At 33.3% G+C, this 18348-nt stretch overlaps 1 protein-coding gene and 1 long non-coding RNA gene across 4 annotated transcripts in view; one reads left to right on the plus strand and one right to left on the minus strand.

The window, feature by feature from the left end:
* Positions 1 to 18348, plus strand: part of USP15 (ubiquitin specific peptidase 15) — a 136246-nt gene that overhangs the window by 111014 nt on the left and 6884 nt on the right. For all 3 annotated transcript variants that reach the window (XM_055579238.1, XM_055579240.1, XM_055579243.1), the window contains 12 exons: positions 2602 to 2775; positions 4229 to 4387; positions 4466 to 4690; positions 8673 to 8756; positions 8846 to 8940; positions 9038 to 9229; positions 10124 to 10239; positions 10422 to 10694; positions 11103 to 11173; positions 11515 to 11630; positions 12241 to 12390; positions 14287 to 14390. In XM_055579238.1, coding sequence (XP_055435213.1) covers positions 2602 to 2775; positions 4229 to 4387; positions 4466 to 4690; positions 8673 to 8756; positions 8846 to 8940; positions 9038 to 9229; positions 10124 to 10239; positions 10422 to 10694; positions 11103 to 11173; positions 11515 to 11630; positions 12241 to 12390; positions 14287 to 14390 — 1759 coding nt within the window. The remainder of the gene's footprint in view (positions 1 to 2601; positions 2776 to 4228; positions 4388 to 4465; positions 4691 to 8672; positions 8757 to 8845; positions 8941 to 9037; positions 9230 to 10123; positions 10240 to 10421; positions 10695 to 11102; positions 11174 to 11514; positions 11631 to 12240; positions 12391 to 14286; positions 14391 to 18348) is intronic.
* On the minus strand, positions 5713 to 6111 carry LOC129650618 (uncharacterized). The gene is made up of 2 exons (XR_008713896.1): positions 6005 to 6111; positions 5713 to 5881 (listed from the first exon to the last, which is right to left on the minus strand). It is a non-coding gene; the product is annotated as an uncharacterized LOC129650618 (long non-coding RNA).

The following is an 18348-nucleotide window of genomic DNA, read 5'->3' on the forward strand; positions in this document are numbered from 1 at the left end:
TGATATCAGTTTAGTTTTTAAAATACTATGGACTGTGTATTAGAACAATTGAATATCTGTATTTGTATGTATTTGTACAAATTTTTAGAAAAATTAAGGTCGTGAGTTCCTGAAAACATTACCTTTAACAAATAAGATGCTTTGGGAGACTATTTAGGACTTAATAGTTCACATTTAAAATAAGGTTTATCTCAGGATACATAGGTTATGTACCTATGGCTGATTCACATATGGCAGAAGCTAATACAATGTTGTAAAGTAGTTATCCTCTAATTTTAAAAAAAAGTAAAAAAAATTTTTTATGATATCTTGACAGGAAATACAGGCAATTATTTACTGAACCATTGTGTTTTGTTGTTTAGTTTGTTATCAGTTAATTATAATCAGTTTCAAACTGGCATGAGTCACTATGAAAATAAGCACTGTTCTTTTTAAAAATCCAAGTAGAGACCTGTTACAAAGCAAATGGTAGATTAAATGAAAGTCAAAAAGGGACTAGGGAGGTTTTAATAGGTGTTGTCTTTTTGAATTTGAAATTTTAATCTGAAATTGCTATTAAAGGATTTGTAGCAAGGAAGTGACATAATCAAGTCTTAAATTTTAGTGACAAATTTTAGAAAGATCACTATGGATGCAAAACTAAAAATTTTTCAATTATAATTGGAAGCTCTTTGCAAGATAAGGATAACTATGAATAAGTAAAAGCAAACTGCAAGAATTATTCATGTTTGCACAGCTTGATTCTTTGAACTGTTTGGTAAAACATTAATTTCTTTATATAATTGTTGCACACAGTAGTAGAATATTATACATTCTTAGTAAAACCCTGAGCTGATCAAATATAAGGATTTGAAAACTAATTTATAATTGTTGTAAATGCTATCTTATCTCCACTTTGCCTCATTGACAGTTTAGTATTGGTCCTGTTTGTACTAAATCAGATGATACTACTGAGTGATGGCATTTATGCCCTGTGTAGTCATGGTGTATTCTAGGTTGCTGGCCCCTACCTCCAAGCTGGGTATAAAACCAATATATATTATAAAAAGAAAATGAAACTGAGAAAGCCTGTAAGATTAGGAAAGTTTGAGATGTAAAAGGAATTAGGAGCAAAAGTACGGAAAAGAAAAAAAAAATCCTTCCCTAATTGCATCTTATACTGTAGCCTGCCTCTTTTCTATATAAAAATTTTTACTGTTGAAAATAACTTGTAAATCACAGTCTATGTAGCCCACCTCAAACATTTTTTGACTGTTGATATTGTTTTCACTGCCTAAAATAGTGTAATAACAAGTTCCATATTATAAAGAGTTCTCCCTCTTATCTTGAGGTTGGGGCCAGACTACCAGTTTGAACAGCATTATTTTTATTAGAAAATTCCAAATTAGATATCATGGTTATGAGTACACAGAAATTGACTTTTAATTGAAAACACAAAATATAACACCATGATTTATTTTTAAGATTGAATATGCTTAAGTTTTAGCCAAACAGTATATGACATACAGTTTATAACATCCAAGTTATCAGCATAAACTCAGCAGGCTTAATTTTTCATAGTTACCCAGACTGTTTAACTTAGTTCTTATGAGTGGTAAGCAAGGTTTGAAAAACCTTCATTTCCATTAATATGAATTCTGAACTCTCCTATGAATGGGTTTCTACTACTTTACATGCAAAGAGCTAGCTTCACTTAAAGCATTTTTTCACTATACTCCAAAACAAATATCTTCCTGCAGCCAAAAAGTTACCTTTATGACTCTATGTCTGTGTCAGTCTTTACATATTCTACTTAATGGTTCTAGACATCTAATTGATAAAGTAATATTGGGTTCAAAATGAAGTCACATTATATAGCATTATCAACTTAAAATTATTTTAGCTTGAGATAAAATATTCTGGGAAAACTGTACTTCCACTGTCTATTTTATTTTAGATCCTTAATTATTCAAAATGGAATAGAGCTGGAGAATTAACTTACTCATAATTTTAATCATGCCATAAAGTAAAATTGGGTTGTTGTATTATTAAATAAGAGCTGGAAGAAGTAAGAACACTATTGGCCAGAGCTCACATAATAGAAGTTTGTTTTCTCAGGCTCAGCTGATCTGTACTGTCCCTTCTAGAAAATGATTGACCCAAAAGGAAAACTTAGAAGGCTGCTCTTTCATGATGATGAATTGACAATGGAAGCAGTAAATACCTCTTTAAAGTTCATTTCTTACTTGTGCTCCATCTCAGTTTTTAGCTCCTACTCAGGCTAATTGGCAAATGCTTGGGATGGTTAGACGATCCATAATTTCTGCCAGAAAAAAAATTCTGAACTTCTCTCCCAGTTAACCAGTAGTTTGCTGTGGTTAAAATTAATGTAGGTTTTGCAGCAACAGATATTATTTTCGTTTACTATAAATAATTGACTTGAAATTTGGGAAATGAATAGTTGAGTACATCATTTGAATGTTTATTTGATCAGTTATTTATTTTAGTGCAAGAGGCCATCAGTGTAAATTTTTCTATATATATATAATCACTTTGTTTCTGCATTTTAATGTTTAATATGTATGGTTTCTTTTACTTGAAAATATATTTTATTTTTTGCAGTGTTTGAGCAATACACCTCCACTTACTGAATATTTCCTGAATGATAAGTATCAAGAAGAACTGAATTTTGACAATCCCTTAGGAATGAGAGGTGAAATAGCTAAATCTTATGCTGAATTGATCAAGCAAATGTGGTCTGGAAAGTACAGCTATGTCACACCAAGAGCCTTTAAGGTTAGTATCTTAAATACATTTTCATCAAGTCCTTTTCACCCCCAAGAGGACAGAAGTCTTTGGGAAAAGAGCAAAGAATCATAGCTATTATAATGGTTTGTGGCCCTCCAGAGGGACTCAGCATATAAATAGATATGCAGCAAATAAAGTATTAAATTTTCAGGGTAGGGTACAGAACAGATGAGTTCTGGGAGATGGTAAAGGACATAAATAAAAGTTGAGAAATACAGGCATGGTTCAAAATGACAACAGACAGAGAGCCAGTGAGCACTTGCAGATTGTTTTAGACTACAGCATATCTCGAAGAAACCTACGTAAATATTTTATACAAATGTAAAGACTAAATTTGGGCATGTCATTAAGCTCTAAGGACTCTTATTTTGAAAGTCATAAGTTTGAAAAATTACTGAAATTAGTCTGCAAAGCAAACACTAAATATTGAGTATGGTGATGGTGGTAGTTTAGTCACTCATTCATGTCTGACTCGTGCGACCCCGTGGACTGTAGCCCTCCAGGCTCCTATGTCCATGGGATTTTCCAGGCAAGAATACTGGAGTGGGTTGCCATTTCCTCCTCCAGGAGCTCTTCCTAGCAGTTTTCAATCACTTTTTATACAACTTAAATGATATTCTTATAGGAAATCGACTGGACAACATTTTATTAACTGTATGCTGGTTCTTTTAAAAATAAATAGCAACAAAGCAGAAAAGCTCCTGCATTTGTTCCTTAACTTTCCAGACTTTGGACCAACTGGTTTAGACAAATCATTCCTCAGCCTTTATCCGTAATTCCAGTTACTTTCATTTTACAAGATGTCCTCATTTAAAATTACATTATAAATAGGTCCTTGATACCTGACTTTTTTCTTTGACATTTCTTTTCAGTCTCATCAAAAAAATACTTAGCACTGCAATGACTAGAAAAAGTATGTATGAGCATGAATATTCCTTTTGTCTCTATGAGATTTATCCTCTTTAAACACAGAAGCTGAATGAGAGCACTGTAGTTTTCAAATGACCGAAAAATGTTACTGAATTTTAAGTCTATGTGTTGTGTGAGCTCAGTCATATTCGACACTTTGCGATCCCATAGACTGTAGCCCACCAGGCTTCCTCTGTTCATGGAATTTTTTCCACTAAGAGCAAGTCTTTAGTGTTTCCCAATTCTTTGTACAAAACTGCAATGTTTTCTCATTGTTCTTTCCTCAGGTCAACATTTCTTTTCTATTTTACACATAAGTTACCATTATTAAAATATTTTTAGATATGTAATTATTTATGTGTATTTATCCATATGTAATTATCATATCTGAAAATTACCGCAAAAGTGCCACAGGTTGATTTCAGGATTACAAATAAATTTTAGGAAGTAGATGAATTCACAGATATGGATTATCAGCTATATACTTTTTTAAATCCCTAGAACTGATTTTATAGTTTTGCTTTTCTTACAGACACAAGTAGGACGTTTTGCACCTCAGTTCTCTGGATACCAGCAGCAGGACTGTCAAGAACTATTAGCTTTCCTATTAGATGGACTACATGAGGATTTGAATAGAATTAGGAAAAAACCATATATACAATTAAAAGATGCTGATGGAAGACCAGATAAGGTAAATTTAATCATATTATTGTCACATTGTTACAATAATGTGATATCTCTGTGTAATATGTGTCTGTTTTCCTTATAGGTAGTTGCTGAAGAAGCCTGGGAAAACCATTTAAAAAGAAATGATTCTATCATAGTAGATATATTTCATGGCCTTTTTAAATCAACTTTAGTTTGTCCGGAATGTGCTAAGATTTCAGTAACATTTGATCCTTTTTGTTACTTGACACTTCCATTGCCCATGAAGAAGGAACGTACCTTGGAAGTTTATTTAGTTAGAATGGATCCACTTACCAAACCTATGCAGGTAAGTAATGATTTTTTTCTTGGCATTTGTTAGTGCTGAGTCCTTATGCCTGAAGTACAATTCAGTAATAAACTTTTTTGCATAAGAGATTTTTATATGCTAAATACTTTGAAAATTAGTACAACTCATCATGTAAAAAAAAATTCTCAAAGGCATTTTCTTATCGAAGAAAAATGAGAGGTGGTTTGATTTTATAATATTGTTAGGAATATTAGCTTACAAAGATTAATAATATAGTATTATTTACCCAGTTTTCCAACTGGAACTTTCTTTAATCTTCATTGTAAGTTTTTTCCTACTGGCCATTGGAAGTGAAACTAATATTTGCTGTACATTTTGATTCATGATATGATAAGACAATGGTATATGCTTTAATATTTAAGCATTTTAAGAACTTGAAAGAGAAGTGGAAATTAGGGTAAAAATACTTGCTTCAGTAATGTTCTAATCTTTTAACAGTTTGGTTAGTCTACACAAGAAGAGAAGAACTTTATTCTATACAAGAGCCCTGTGGTAGACCTTAATATCAGTTGTCTGCCTGATTCCATTGCCTAGTGTTATAATTGGGTTATTTTACATTTTATGAAGCAAAGTACTATGTATTTTCCCTTTTTTAATCAGTTAATCCTTTTCTGACATTTGACCTACCCTAATAAAAGTATTTCCTTCCTTTTCTACCTTCTGTTCCCCTAAATTCTATTTTAACACCTACCGAATTTTTTTATGACCTTTGGTTTATTTTAAATTTTGTCCCCTAGACTGTGAATTCCTTGAAGAAAGGAACTTTGGAAATCTTTTTATTCCCAATCCTCATGACTTAGAAGTGTTCATAAGTTTTATTCATTCAAATATGTATTGGGTACTTTCAGAGTATAAAACTCTGGTAAATAAAGTAAACATAGTTCATCCTTTAAAAAATTGTTTACTAAAATCCTCGTATAGGTTCCAGCCAGAAGTGCAGTTTTTTGGAGCGTATTAGTTATATTAGTCTGCTCGGGCCACCATAATGAAATACCACAGACTGAGTGACATAACAGAAATTTATTTTCCCACAGTTGGAGGCCGGAAATGGAAAAATATAGAGAACCAGCTTGGTGGTTTCTAATGCTGACTCTCTTCCTCACTTACAGATGGATGCCTCCTCAAATGCATCCTCACAGGGCAGGGAGATAGAGAGCGGGAACACAGGCTCTAGAGAAAAAGGAATTAGCGTTGTTAGCCCATCACATGAGTTTGCCATCACTGAAGTTGATTTAAATTAAGAAGTTTGTTAGTAATTACATTGAATATGTATTATGTATTGAACTCACATACTATGCAAGGTGTTGGATGTACAAAGGTATTCCTTGTCCTTGTTCTCAAGAAGTTCGTCATACAGTGTGAAGAGTTCTCTGACAGGGTGCTCGAGGAGTATACAGAAGGAATAACCTACCCAAACTGGCAGTGACGCCTGTGCTGAATCCTGAAGAATGATTAGGATTTAAGCACATGAAAATTGGGAATAAATACCAAGAGAGTGACACATACAAAGAAAGGGCTGAGGCAAAAGAGAACATGGCCCACTTCTGGAAACTACAGGTAGATAATATGGTAAACAGAAGCTAGATCACAAAGAAGCTTAATGTGCTATCACAAGAAGCTTGGACTTCATCCTAAAGACTAAAGGAGCCATTAAAGCTTATTAAGTAAAGAGATGATATGGTAGATTTGTGTTTCAGAAAGAACACTGGCTAGTGCAGAGATTGGATTGGAGAGGCTTAGATCAGATGTACTAAGTAAAAGGTTAAGTAAAAGGTTTTTTTGTAGTGATGAGATGACAGATGACAAGGGTTTGGACTCTCAAGCTAAGTATCAGGATGGCAGGCAGGTAGAAAAGCCAGTTGAATATAGGAGTTGAAAATATATTAAGATATTCAAGTTTATGAGATTGGAAAACTGAGGAGAATGGTACTATTTGTTTTACTGGAAGATAGAGGAAGAAAGTTTTAAGAAGCAGCCTAATTTAGTATTGGATATGTTGATTTAACATGACTTAAATCTGTGTTAAGTATTGGACAGATTGAGAATCATGAGGAAAATTTGGGAGAAGTATCAATAAGCATTGATTTTATGTGTGTAGACTAGAGGAGTGAGATCTGTGCTTGAGAGATAAATTGAGTGGTGAGCTCTATGAAGATGGTAGGGAATGTATTAGAAGGATGAGATAACTTAATTGATCGTCTAAACCAGAGCAATTTGAAAAATGAAAAGGGCCATATTAATAATTATACCAAGACATCAGGTTAACCCAGGACTGGCCAAAGCAAACTGGGATATATTGTCACCTAATCTAAGGAGAGCATATAGAATCAAGAAGGCTAAAGATAAAAGCCTGAAGGATTACACTAGAGGGTTAGTTCTTTCCTCAAGAAGATTTGACCAAAGCATTAGAAAAGAATAAGATGTAGTAGTGTTGTAGGGAAAGGAAGATTTTGAAGGAGGCAGTAGTCTGCAGTCTTGCTACAGAGAGATAATAAAATAAAGACTGAAAAAGACTTGGTTAAATGGTAGCCTTGATCACAGGTTAAAGAGGTGAGGACAGAAGCCAGGAGTGGATTAATAAGTGAATGGGAGATAAGTTACAAGAGTGTGGACATTACTTTTAACAAGGCTATTTATGAATCAGAAGAGAAAGGAAGATAATTAGTGGAGAATTACTAAAAAGCAGTGAGAGATGGTTTTGTTTTTTGAGACATTTCTGATTTTATAAGAGTTAAAAAGTAAAGTGAAAGTGTTAGTCGCTCAGTTGTGTCCAACTCTTTGCAGCCCCATGGACTGTAGCCCACCAGGCTCCTCTGTCCATGGAATTCTCCAGGCAAGAATACTGGAGTGGGTAGCCATTCCCTTCTCCGGGAGATCTTCCCATCCCAGGGATAGAACCTGGGTCTCCTGCATTTCAGGTGGATTCTTTACTGTCTGAGCCACCAAGATAAAATGAAATAAAGGATAGTTGCTGAGTTTATGTTCTAGAGGAGTCAGAAGAGAATATATAGATGCCAGGGTTAGTCTTTTTTTTGTTTGTTTTAAACTGCAAAGCATTTTTTTTTAATTGTTTGCATCTTTTTAAACCACTTTTAGAATGGGAAGAGTACTACCACCTGATTCCCTTTCCCTGTATCAAAAGAGACAGAGAAAAGGACTTTTTAGACTCAGGTTTACAGGGTAAACAATAAGTTGGAGATTTTCATATCGCCTAGGCTGTTTTCTCACTCAGATAGGTATTCTGCTGATAGTGAGAGGAGTAATGGTGAAATAGGAAGCCTAAGAAATAGTGACGATTTTAAATAGTTATTGAGAGAAATATGAGAATAAGCAAATAAAGGAGACACAGAAGAATTTCTGGCTAGGGTTGAAGGATCCATTGAGATTGGGCACTGTGAGTTTGTAGTACACCAGTCTATAAAGTTGGGCAATTTACTCCGGCATATCTAAACAACTGTAAGAAAGTATAGCAAGAATAAAATTGAATAGCTGAATAATAAAGTAGTTAAAAGTTTTTGCAGTGGAATGGTTGAAGGGATAAATCATGGGGATGGAAGGGCATGGAGATATTAAGGAGCCAGTGGAAAAAACTGAGAGTTAAAAGGACTAGATATCTCAATGCAAGCCAAGAATAGGAAAGTATGGGTCTCCAGGAAAAGTAAATAGTGTTTAGACAGTTAAGAGTTTAAGGTATCAGGAGGAAAAGGAGATGGCAAGGTCTGAGACATGAACCATGGTTAAATGCAAGTGTAGGCCTTTGAATTGAGCAGTGAAGGAATAATAAGGCTAAGATAAACTGTCCACGTGGACTTTGTCACCCAGGACAATGGCAAGATTGGAGACAGACACTGTGAGCCAAATGCCAAGTGAATGTGAGGAAGCAACCAGAAGGTTAGTCTCAACTAGTGAGTATTTTTTCCAAAGTAATAAAGTCATTGTAATTTTCTTTTTTGTTTTTTAGTACAAAGTGGTTGTCCCCAAAATTGGAAACATACTTGATCTTTGTACAGCATTGTCTCTTTTGTCAGGAGTACCTGCAGATAAGGTAGGATGTTTATGGGTTTAAAGTATGTAAATTGGAGTTTAGTTTTTCACTGTTGTAACCCTGCTTAATAGAAATTTATTTCCTTTTAGATGATAGTTACTGATATATACAATCATAGATTTCACAGAATATTTGCAATGGATGAAAATCTTAGTAGTATTATGGAACGTGATGATATTTATGTGTAAGTATGAAATTCATTGCACAAATATTTCTTGAGAAAAAAATGAAAGGAAATATCATAAAATTTTCAAAGTTTACAGTCAGTTTTATCCTTGCAGGTTTGAGATTAACATAAATAGGACAGAAGATACAGAGCATGTGATTATTCCTGTTTGCCTGAGAGAAAAATTTAGACACTCAAGTTACACCCACCATACTGGTTCTTCACTTTTTGGTCAGCCTTTTCTTATGGCTGTTCCACGAAACAATACTGAAGATAAACTCTATAATCTTTTGCTTGTGAGAATGTGGTAAGTGCCAAACAGTTCTGCATTAACAAAATAAAATATTAAATAGCTAATAAAACCAAACATGCAAGGTACTATCAGAACATAATTAGTCATCTATATTATCTTTGTTTAGACAGGTAGCAGTGTAAGAAATCAAATTATAGGCTAATCCAGTTTCTTGATCATGTGAAACGCTTCACTGAGATAATTTCAAATACAGGAAGCATAAATTCTCTTAGTTGTTTTACACCAAAAATTTATAATTGGAAGAAAATAGTTTATCATGTATGCACTTTGAAATCATAACAAATGTCTTATGCTTCATTTCTTTATACACAGCGCTCATACTGATAACAAGAACTCATAATAATAAATAGTTTTATTTAAAAGGATAAGCTTTTATGGTTCTTTCTTTTGTAAGGCAACATCTTTTTGAATTGAACCTTGGTTTGAATTAGAGTAATCAAGAATGCCATTTACTTCCTTTCTTTTATCTGTTATAACTGACATATTTAGTATTCTTTCTTGCATGCCTGTTTTAATCATTATAGTCCCATAACCCATACGTAAAGATCACATTACAATCTGTAAGTGGTCTTAGCGTACTATACATATATATCATCTAAATGAGAATCTTTATAAAATAATTTTACGAAATTATTTCCCACAAACTTTTAACATAAAAGAGGAAGATGTTAAAACCCTAGAAGTAACAAATTAACTTATATATTTTTTTAAGACAGCCAAACACAGATGATTATGGTACCATACCTTGAGCCTGAATTTATCATTGAATCCACTAAATGACCACTGTTAATTGCATTTTGAAATTTTGTTTTATTGAAAGAATGGAAAACTTTTCTAAGTTTTTACCTTAGTAGAACTGAACTTGTTTGATTTCTGATTTTACTTCAGCCGATATGTCAAAATATCTACTGACACTGAAGACACTGAAGGATCCCTACACTGCTGTAAGGACCAAAATATTAATGGGAATGGCCCAAATGGCATCCATGAAGAAGGCTCACCAAGTAAGATTTATGTATTAAATTGTAAAATTTTCTCTTGGGTTATTGCTGCAGAGGGAAATTAAGAGGATGAGGATTAAGGAATTTAACAATATCTGCAAGCCTAGGGGGAAAAATGTTCATATCAATAAGTATTAATAATGTAGCATTGGTTTTGTATAAAGATTTCTAATATCTAATATTAGGTGAAATGGAAACAGATGAGCCAGATGATGAATCCAGCCAGGATCAAGAACTGCCCTCTGAGAATGAGAACAGTCAGTCGGAAGATTCAGTTGGAGGAGATAATGATTCTGAAAATGGATTATGTACTGAAGAGACTTGCAGAGGTCAACTCACGGGACACAAAAAGCGATTGTTTACATTCCAGTTCAACAACTTAGGCAATACTGATATCAACTACATCAAAGATGATACCAGGCATATAAGATTTGATGATAGGCAGCTTAGGTTAGATGGTAAGTATTTGTGGAAAATGACTTAAACACTAAACTGACCAAAGTGTGTTGGGGTTTTTTTTTGTTTGTTTGTTTTTTGGTTTTTTTTGAGGTGAAACCTTGAAATTCAACACTGTCCTAGGAAGTAACATTTACTTATCTATCTACATGTTTAAATGAAAAGCCTTCATTTCTAAGTATACTAAAACACGTCAGCGTTTATTAAATGAAGATTGGACTTACGCTTAAGTTTTGTACCTTTTTTAAAATATTTTAATGGCTTGGAAATAGCAAATTACCCTGATCACCTAGTACAGCAGTCTCTCTATTCTGCTATATATCTTAAAATGTATTATTTTATATCTTAAAATATATTAACTCAATACAGCATATTAAATCTTAAAGAAAAAAATATGTTTTCCACCTTAGAAAGGTCTTTCCTTGCTTTGGATTGGGATCCTGATTTGAAAAAAAGATATTTTGATGAAAATGCTGCTGAGGTAAGTCATCGCTCATTCCTTCTTTCTCTCTTCCATATTGATCACACTGTTTTGTTACACTCTTTTCCTTCTACCAAATATGTTTATTTTGCAATTTTAAAAATGGTTATGTGTTAAAAGAGAAAAGGTTCATCTTCTTTGAACCTACTATTTAAACTTCCTGATTGTCTGTATAGGTATGTATACAGGAAGTTAGAAATACTGTAAATCTCAGCTGAAATAAGCTTTTGATTTATTTTAGAACATTTAGGAGTTTTTCATGACTATTCATAGTAATATGATATCACTAAAATGAGTTTTGTTTCATTTGTTTTCTTAACTCAAGAAATACTTCTCTTTAGGATTTTGAAAAACATGAAAGTGTGGAATACAAACCTCCTAAAAAACCCTTTGTGAAATTAAAAGATTGCATTGAGCTTTTTACAACAAAAGAAAAGCTAGGTGCTGAAGATCCCTGGTAAGAGACAAAATTAAATAATTGTTTCTAATTATTTTTTAAGGATATATACTGAGGTATGTGTTACCTCAAATTGAAAAAGTAATAGTTAAATTCCCTTTGATATTTTAAACAATAAGCATTTGTTTATATGGTAATAATATATTAAGAATGAAAATGTCTTTAAAAGTTTTATAATGTTAAGTTTTAATCTTATTTTAGTATATTTTCCATAATAGCTCTTTTACTATGAATAATTCATTTTAGTTACGTTTTTCCAGGAACTTTTAGCTGTGGAGGTATTCCAACAGAAGCTTTTTTAGGAAAATCACAATATGTTTTGTGTTGTTACTAATTTGAGTCCAAAAAGTCTCAAGATTTTTCTAATACCTTTATTTCAGCACAGTTTTGCTACATCCATGTTTTTTTAGCTTACTAAAATGTAAATAATCTAGCCCTCATTATTTCTTTGAATACTTATTTACATAGTCATTTTCACTACTTAAATCTATTTGAAACATGTATTGATTAAAAATAACAAGTTCCTGTCAATCTGTTACATATTAGGCATTACTGATATTACCTCTGACATTATCTCTACTAAGCTTTAAATATTTCTCTATATATTTAGGTATTGTCCCAATTGTAAAGAACATCAGCAAGCCACAAAGAAATTGGATTTATGGTCTCTGCCTCCAGTACTTGTGGTACATCTCAAGCGATTTTCTTATAGTCGATACATGAGAGACAAGTTGGATACCTTAGTTGATTTTCCTATCAAGTAAGTTCTTATTGAACTTAATAAACTTTGGGCACCTCTAACTTTTTTTAACATCACTCCCAAATTATAGGTGTTTTTTATTTTTACACGTAGTTGACTTTAAATATTATGTGGTTTCAGGTGTAAGGTATAGTGATTTGATAATTTTATACATTACACAGCCTACAAAGTTACTATAATATTAGCTGTACTTTCTGTGCTATACTTTTAGTCCTTTTGACTTATTGTATATCTAAATCCTTTTCACCTATTTTACGCATCCCCCAACCCATCTTCCCCTTTGGCAACCACAAGATTGTTCTCTGTATCTGTGAGTCTGTTTCTATTCTGTTTGTTCATTTGTTTTGTTTTAGATCCAGTCTCAGTTTTCGAGTGTATTTTTGGGGTTGTTCTAGCAATTTGTATGGATTAGTAACAATTTTTATTCCTTAAGAGATCTTTCAAAGGACAAAGAGAAAATACATTAAAAAAAAAAGTAAAACTCATTTTATGTTACAATATCTTTTGAGTTCACTGGCCCTGTTTGTAAATCTAAGATACTTCATGGGATCTTAGTGGTTTTGTTTTCATCATTAATCCTCCATTATTCCTAAATGCATTTTTAAAAAAACTAATGTGAAAACTGAATAGTGGAATTGTTTAGAAGGCAGATCATCAGTAGAGTAATAAGTCATTCCTATCGTCATCTTTTGGTTTTCTTATTTCAGTGTCCAGAGTAAGTCCTATTTGTAAAAATATATAAAGAAGTCTACATACAGCATATCAGTAGTCTTTTTTTATTCTTTCATTAAAATCATTGAGAATTCAGATGGTCAAGAAGGGAATAATGTATCTTGATTCACGGAGTCCAGGAAGGACTTCATTACACCCTATTTTGTAAAAAGACCATGCTGCTCTCCCATTTTCCTGAAAAAAAATTGGCAGTATTCTTTCTTATTTCATAATATTGGTATACCAAATTTACTTACTACAGTTTGTAAGTAAACAGATACTGAAGGTAGGTGTTGTATATGCATGCAGAGGTGACTAGAAGGAAATAGATAATGTAATACTGAAAACATTCTCTGGATTGCTTATTCTAATCCATGTTTATAAATTGAAAATTGAAAACGTTTTGCAATTATAGAATAAAAATGCTTATTTTCTCTTTAACAAAACAAAATTATGAGCCATCAAACTTTTCAAGAATACAGCATTTTGAAAATATGAGTAAAAGAAGAAACAAGAGTAATGATAAGCTAAATCTATTAGAGATCTGTTTGAAATTTAGAATCATTATTGCTTTTTAATTATACAAATATAAAAAGAATAACCAGAAAAAAAGATAAACTATAAAATGATCATATTCCAGTTTTGTGTGTGATAAATTATAAACAGCTGGTTGTATTTCAGAGAATGTTGTCCATTTAGGATGCATAGGTCATCAAAACCTGGAAAACATAGAATAGATATTGGAGTTATATTTAAATATATTTTATATTCAAATTAGGATAAAATTTCTAAGAAAGTTTTTTTTCACTATCCCTTTATTCTTCCTTAAATAAATAATTTCTGAAAATGACTTTAAAAAAGAACCCACGTGATAAATGGTGATGTCTATAATTCCTCTTATACTAAGAAATGTATTAACATGAAAATACTAATCTGAATACAAACGATCAGTGGAGAATTTTTAAATTCTCAATCCCTAAGAAAATTTTTGCTGAAACACTCAAATCTCAAGGGTATTTGTATAATTTTATAGTTATTTGGCCCTTAGTAATTTATTTAATGAGATACATATATGTGTGTGTATAGGAGTATATTTAAATGAGAGTCAGACAACACTGACTGAAGAGTAAAATTTCATTACATTTAGGGGAAACATAAAATTAACTTGATCTCTTTTTTAAACAGTGATTTGGATATGTCAGAATTCCTAATTAATCCAAATGCAGGTCCTTGCCGCTATAATTTGATTGCTGTTTCCAACCACTATGGAGGAATGGGAGGAGGACACTGTAAGTAGATAATTTACTTTTTTACTAAAGTCATGATGTTTAATAACGCCAGACTTTTTTCCTTAAAATATTTATTACTTCTTAAAAGAAAAATGTGAGATGTGTCTTACACAGTAGATATTGTGTCTACATCAGTAGATATTGATTAATGAATGAATCAGCTTTTGAAACTCTTTTTCTTTTTTTAACATTAAAAGAAGAGGATTGAGTTAATCATACTCCTCAGTTAGAGCACAGGAAATCACTGGTCCATTCAGGGCTCCTGTCCTTCGCCTTCTCCTCCTCCTCCCCTTTCTAACATGTTTGTTGTATGCGCTCTCACAAATCACACATCATTGTTAATTTATATGATTGTTGGTCTGCTATAGAGTTTACTCTTCTCTCTTGACACTTAAGACTTCTCCATATTACTTGTGTCAATTTAATTCATTGCTTCTAACCACTCATGACTTACATCTACCATATTCTCTCTTTTCACTTCACGGTGGACATCCAGATTAACTTTAACTTTCTACCATTTCGAGAACAATAAACATCATTGTTTTTAGTCTCCTATGTGAGAATTTCTTTGAGCTACATACCCAGATATAAGATTGCTGGGTTGGAGTAAAGTACTGTGAGACGGCACTCCAGGATGATTATACCAATCTGTGCTCTCCAGTTGATAGGTTTTTCTGAAGAACCATCATTGTATTCTGGGGTAAATCCTATTCATTAAATATTTTTTTTAATATACTCAGTTGGATTTGGTTAGCTGGTTTTGTTTAGGATTAAATAAAATTTAATTCATGTCTGAAATGATATTGTAGTTTTTTTTTTTAATTGTTCTTTCATTAGCAGTTCAGTCACTCAGTCATGTCCAACTCTTTGCAACCCCATGAACTGCATGCAGCACTCCAGGCCTCCCTGTCCATCACCAACTCCCAGAGTTTACCCAAACTCATGTCCATTGAGTCAGTGATGCCATCCATCCATCTCATCCTCTGTCATCCCCTTCTCCTTCTGCCTTCAATCTTTCCCAGCATCAGGGTCTTTTCAGATGTGTCAGCTCTTTGCATCGGATGGCCAAAATATTGGCGTTTCAGCTTCAACATCAGTCCTTCCAATGAACACCCAGGACTGATCTCCTTTAGGATGGACTAGTTGGATTTCCTTGCAGTCCAAGGGACTCTCAAGAGTCTTTTCCAACACCACAGTTCAAAAGCATCAGTTCTTCTGCACTCAACTTTCTTTATAGTCCAACTCTCACATCCATACAAGACTACTGGAAAAACCATAGCCTTGACTAGATGGACCTTTGTTGACAAAGTAATGTCTCTGCTTTTTAATATGCTGTCTAGGTTGGTCATAACTTTCCTTCCAAGGAGTAAGCGTCTTTTAATTTCATGGCTGCAGTCACCATCTGCAGTGATTTTGGAGCCCCAAAAAATAAAGTCAGCCACTGTTTCCACTGTTTCCCCATGTATTTGCTATGAAGTGATGGGACCAGATGCCATGATCTTAGTTTTCTGAAAGTTGAGCTTTAAGCCAACCTTTTCACTCTCCTCTTTTACTTTCATCAAGAGGCTCTTTAGTTCCTCTTCACTTTCTGCCATAAGGGTGGTGTCATCTGCATATCTGAGGTGATTGATATTTCTCCCGGCAATCTTGATTCTAGCTTGTGTTTCTTCCAGTCCAGCGTTTCTCATGATGTACTCTGCATAGAAGTTAAATAAGCAGAGTGACAATATACAGCCTTGACATACTCCTTTTCCTCTTTGGAACCAGTCTGTTGTTTCATGTCCAGTTCTAACTGTTGCTTCCTGACCTGCATACAGATTTCTCAAGAGGCAGGTCAGGTGGTCTGGTATTCCCATCTCTTGAAGAATTTCCCACAGTTTATTGTGATCCACACAGTCAAAGGCTTTGGCATAGTCAGTAAAGCAGAAATAGATGTTTTCTGGAACTCTCTTGCTTTTTCGATGATCCAGCAGATGTTGGCAATTTGATCTTTGGTTCCTCTGTCTTTTCTAAAACCAGCTTGAACATCTGGAAGTTCACAGTTCACATATTGCTGAAGCCTGGCGTGGAGAATTTTGAGCATTACTTTACTAGCGTGTGAGATGAGTGCAATTGTGCGGTAGTTTGAGCATTCTTTGGCATTGCCTTTCTTTGGGATTGGAATGAAAACTGACCTTTTCCAGTCCTGTGGCCACTGCTGAGTTTTCCAAATTTGCTGGCATATTGAGTGCAGCACTTTCACAGCATCATCATTCAGGATTTGAAATAGCTCCACTGGAATTCCATCATCTCCACTAGCTTTGTTCGTAGTGATGCTTTCTAAGGCCCACTTGACTTCACATTCCAGGATGTCTGTCTCTAGATGAGTGATCATACCATCATGATTATCTGGGTTGTGAAGATCTTTTTTGTACAGTTCTTCTGTGTATTCTTGCCTCCTCTTAATATCTTCTGCTTCTGTTAGGTCCATACCATTTCTGTCCTTTATTGAGCCCATCTTTGCATGAAATGTTCCCTTGGTATCTCTAATTTTCTTGAAGAGATCTCTAGTCTTTCCCGTTCTGTTGTTTTCCTCTGTTTCTTTGCACTAATCATTGAGGAAGGCTTTCTTATCTGTCCTTGCTATTCTTTGGAACTCTGCATTCAAATGGCTTGCTTCTCTTCCTTTCACAGCTATTTGTAAGGCCTCCTCAGACAGCCATTTTTCTTTTTTGCATTTCTTTTTTTGGGGGATGTTCTTGATTCCTGTCTCCTGCACAGTGTCATGAACCTCTGTCCATAGTTCATCAGGCACTCTATCATATCTAGGCCCTTAAATCTGTTTCTCAACCCACTGTATAATCATAAGGGATTTGATTTAGGTCATACCTGAATGGTCTAGTGATTTTCCCCACTTTCTTCAATTTAAGTCTGAATTTGGAATCAAGATTATGACCTAGTCTAATGAAACAGGTTAGGACATTTTACTGTTTTATGTTTCCTGAAGCAGCTAGTATAATATAAGAATTAACTAGTAAGAAAGTTTCATAGAATTCATCCAATAAAACTATCTGGACTTCTCAGCCATAAATTATTCTATTTATGTCATGTTTATTGATTTTCTTTTTCCAGAATGTGTACATATTGACATTCTCCATTTTTCTTAAAATGTGTATTTCCCAATTTATTTGAGAATATTTGTTTATAATACTCTTACGCTATATTTTTTTGTTCCTTGTTCTTTTCTGTCTTTTGAAAGAATTAGACTTTCTATTGTATTATTTTTTGTTGTTGTTATACATGGTATGTCTTCTATCTTGTTGATTTCTTCTCTTCTCCTTGGTATATTTTTCCTCTTGTTACTTTGAGTTTGCTCTTTTACTCCTTTGGTTTCTTGGGTTGCATCCTTAACTTTGTTTTCTTTCTTTTCCCTCTGTTGAAGGCTATAATTAAAGCTATAAGTTTTCCTTTAAATACTCTATGACTGTTGCATAAATTTTTTAATGTAGTCTTCTTTTTCTTTGAATTCTGTGTATGTTTTTAGTTTCCTGTATAATTTTCTGAATATCACAAGATTATCTCATATGCTTTTTCAAGTATATGTTTTTTGTAAAGCTCTCCTTTTTTTCTTAATTCTATTTTATAGTAATTAGGGCCGTTATCTATATTAACCTTAGGAGTTTATTAAGGCTTTCATGTAACTTAATACATGGACTGCTTCTTAAATGTTGATGTACTTTAAAAGCATATGTATTCCCCATTCAAACATAGAGTTCTCTGTTTCTATCACAGTTAATCTTACTAGTTTTATTTAAATCACAACTGTTTCTGGTTATTTTTGATGTTCATTCTTTTTCTGGGATGAATTTGTCAGGACTACTACTAAAATGATTTATCTGTTTCATCTAACAGTTTTCTTAGTTGTTTTGCATTATTAGTTGCATTTATGTTTAAAATGGGTAGCTCTTCTTTTATCTAT

This window comes from Bubalus kerabau, chromosome 1, assembly GCF_029407905.1.
Source record: "Bubalus kerabau isolate K-KA32 ecotype Philippines breed swamp buffalo chromosome 1, PCC_UOA_SB_1v2, whole genome shotgun sequence".
NCBI classification, from domain to species: domain Eukaryota; kingdom Metazoa; phylum Chordata; class Mammalia; order Artiodactyla; family Bovidae; genus Bubalus; species Bubalus kerabau.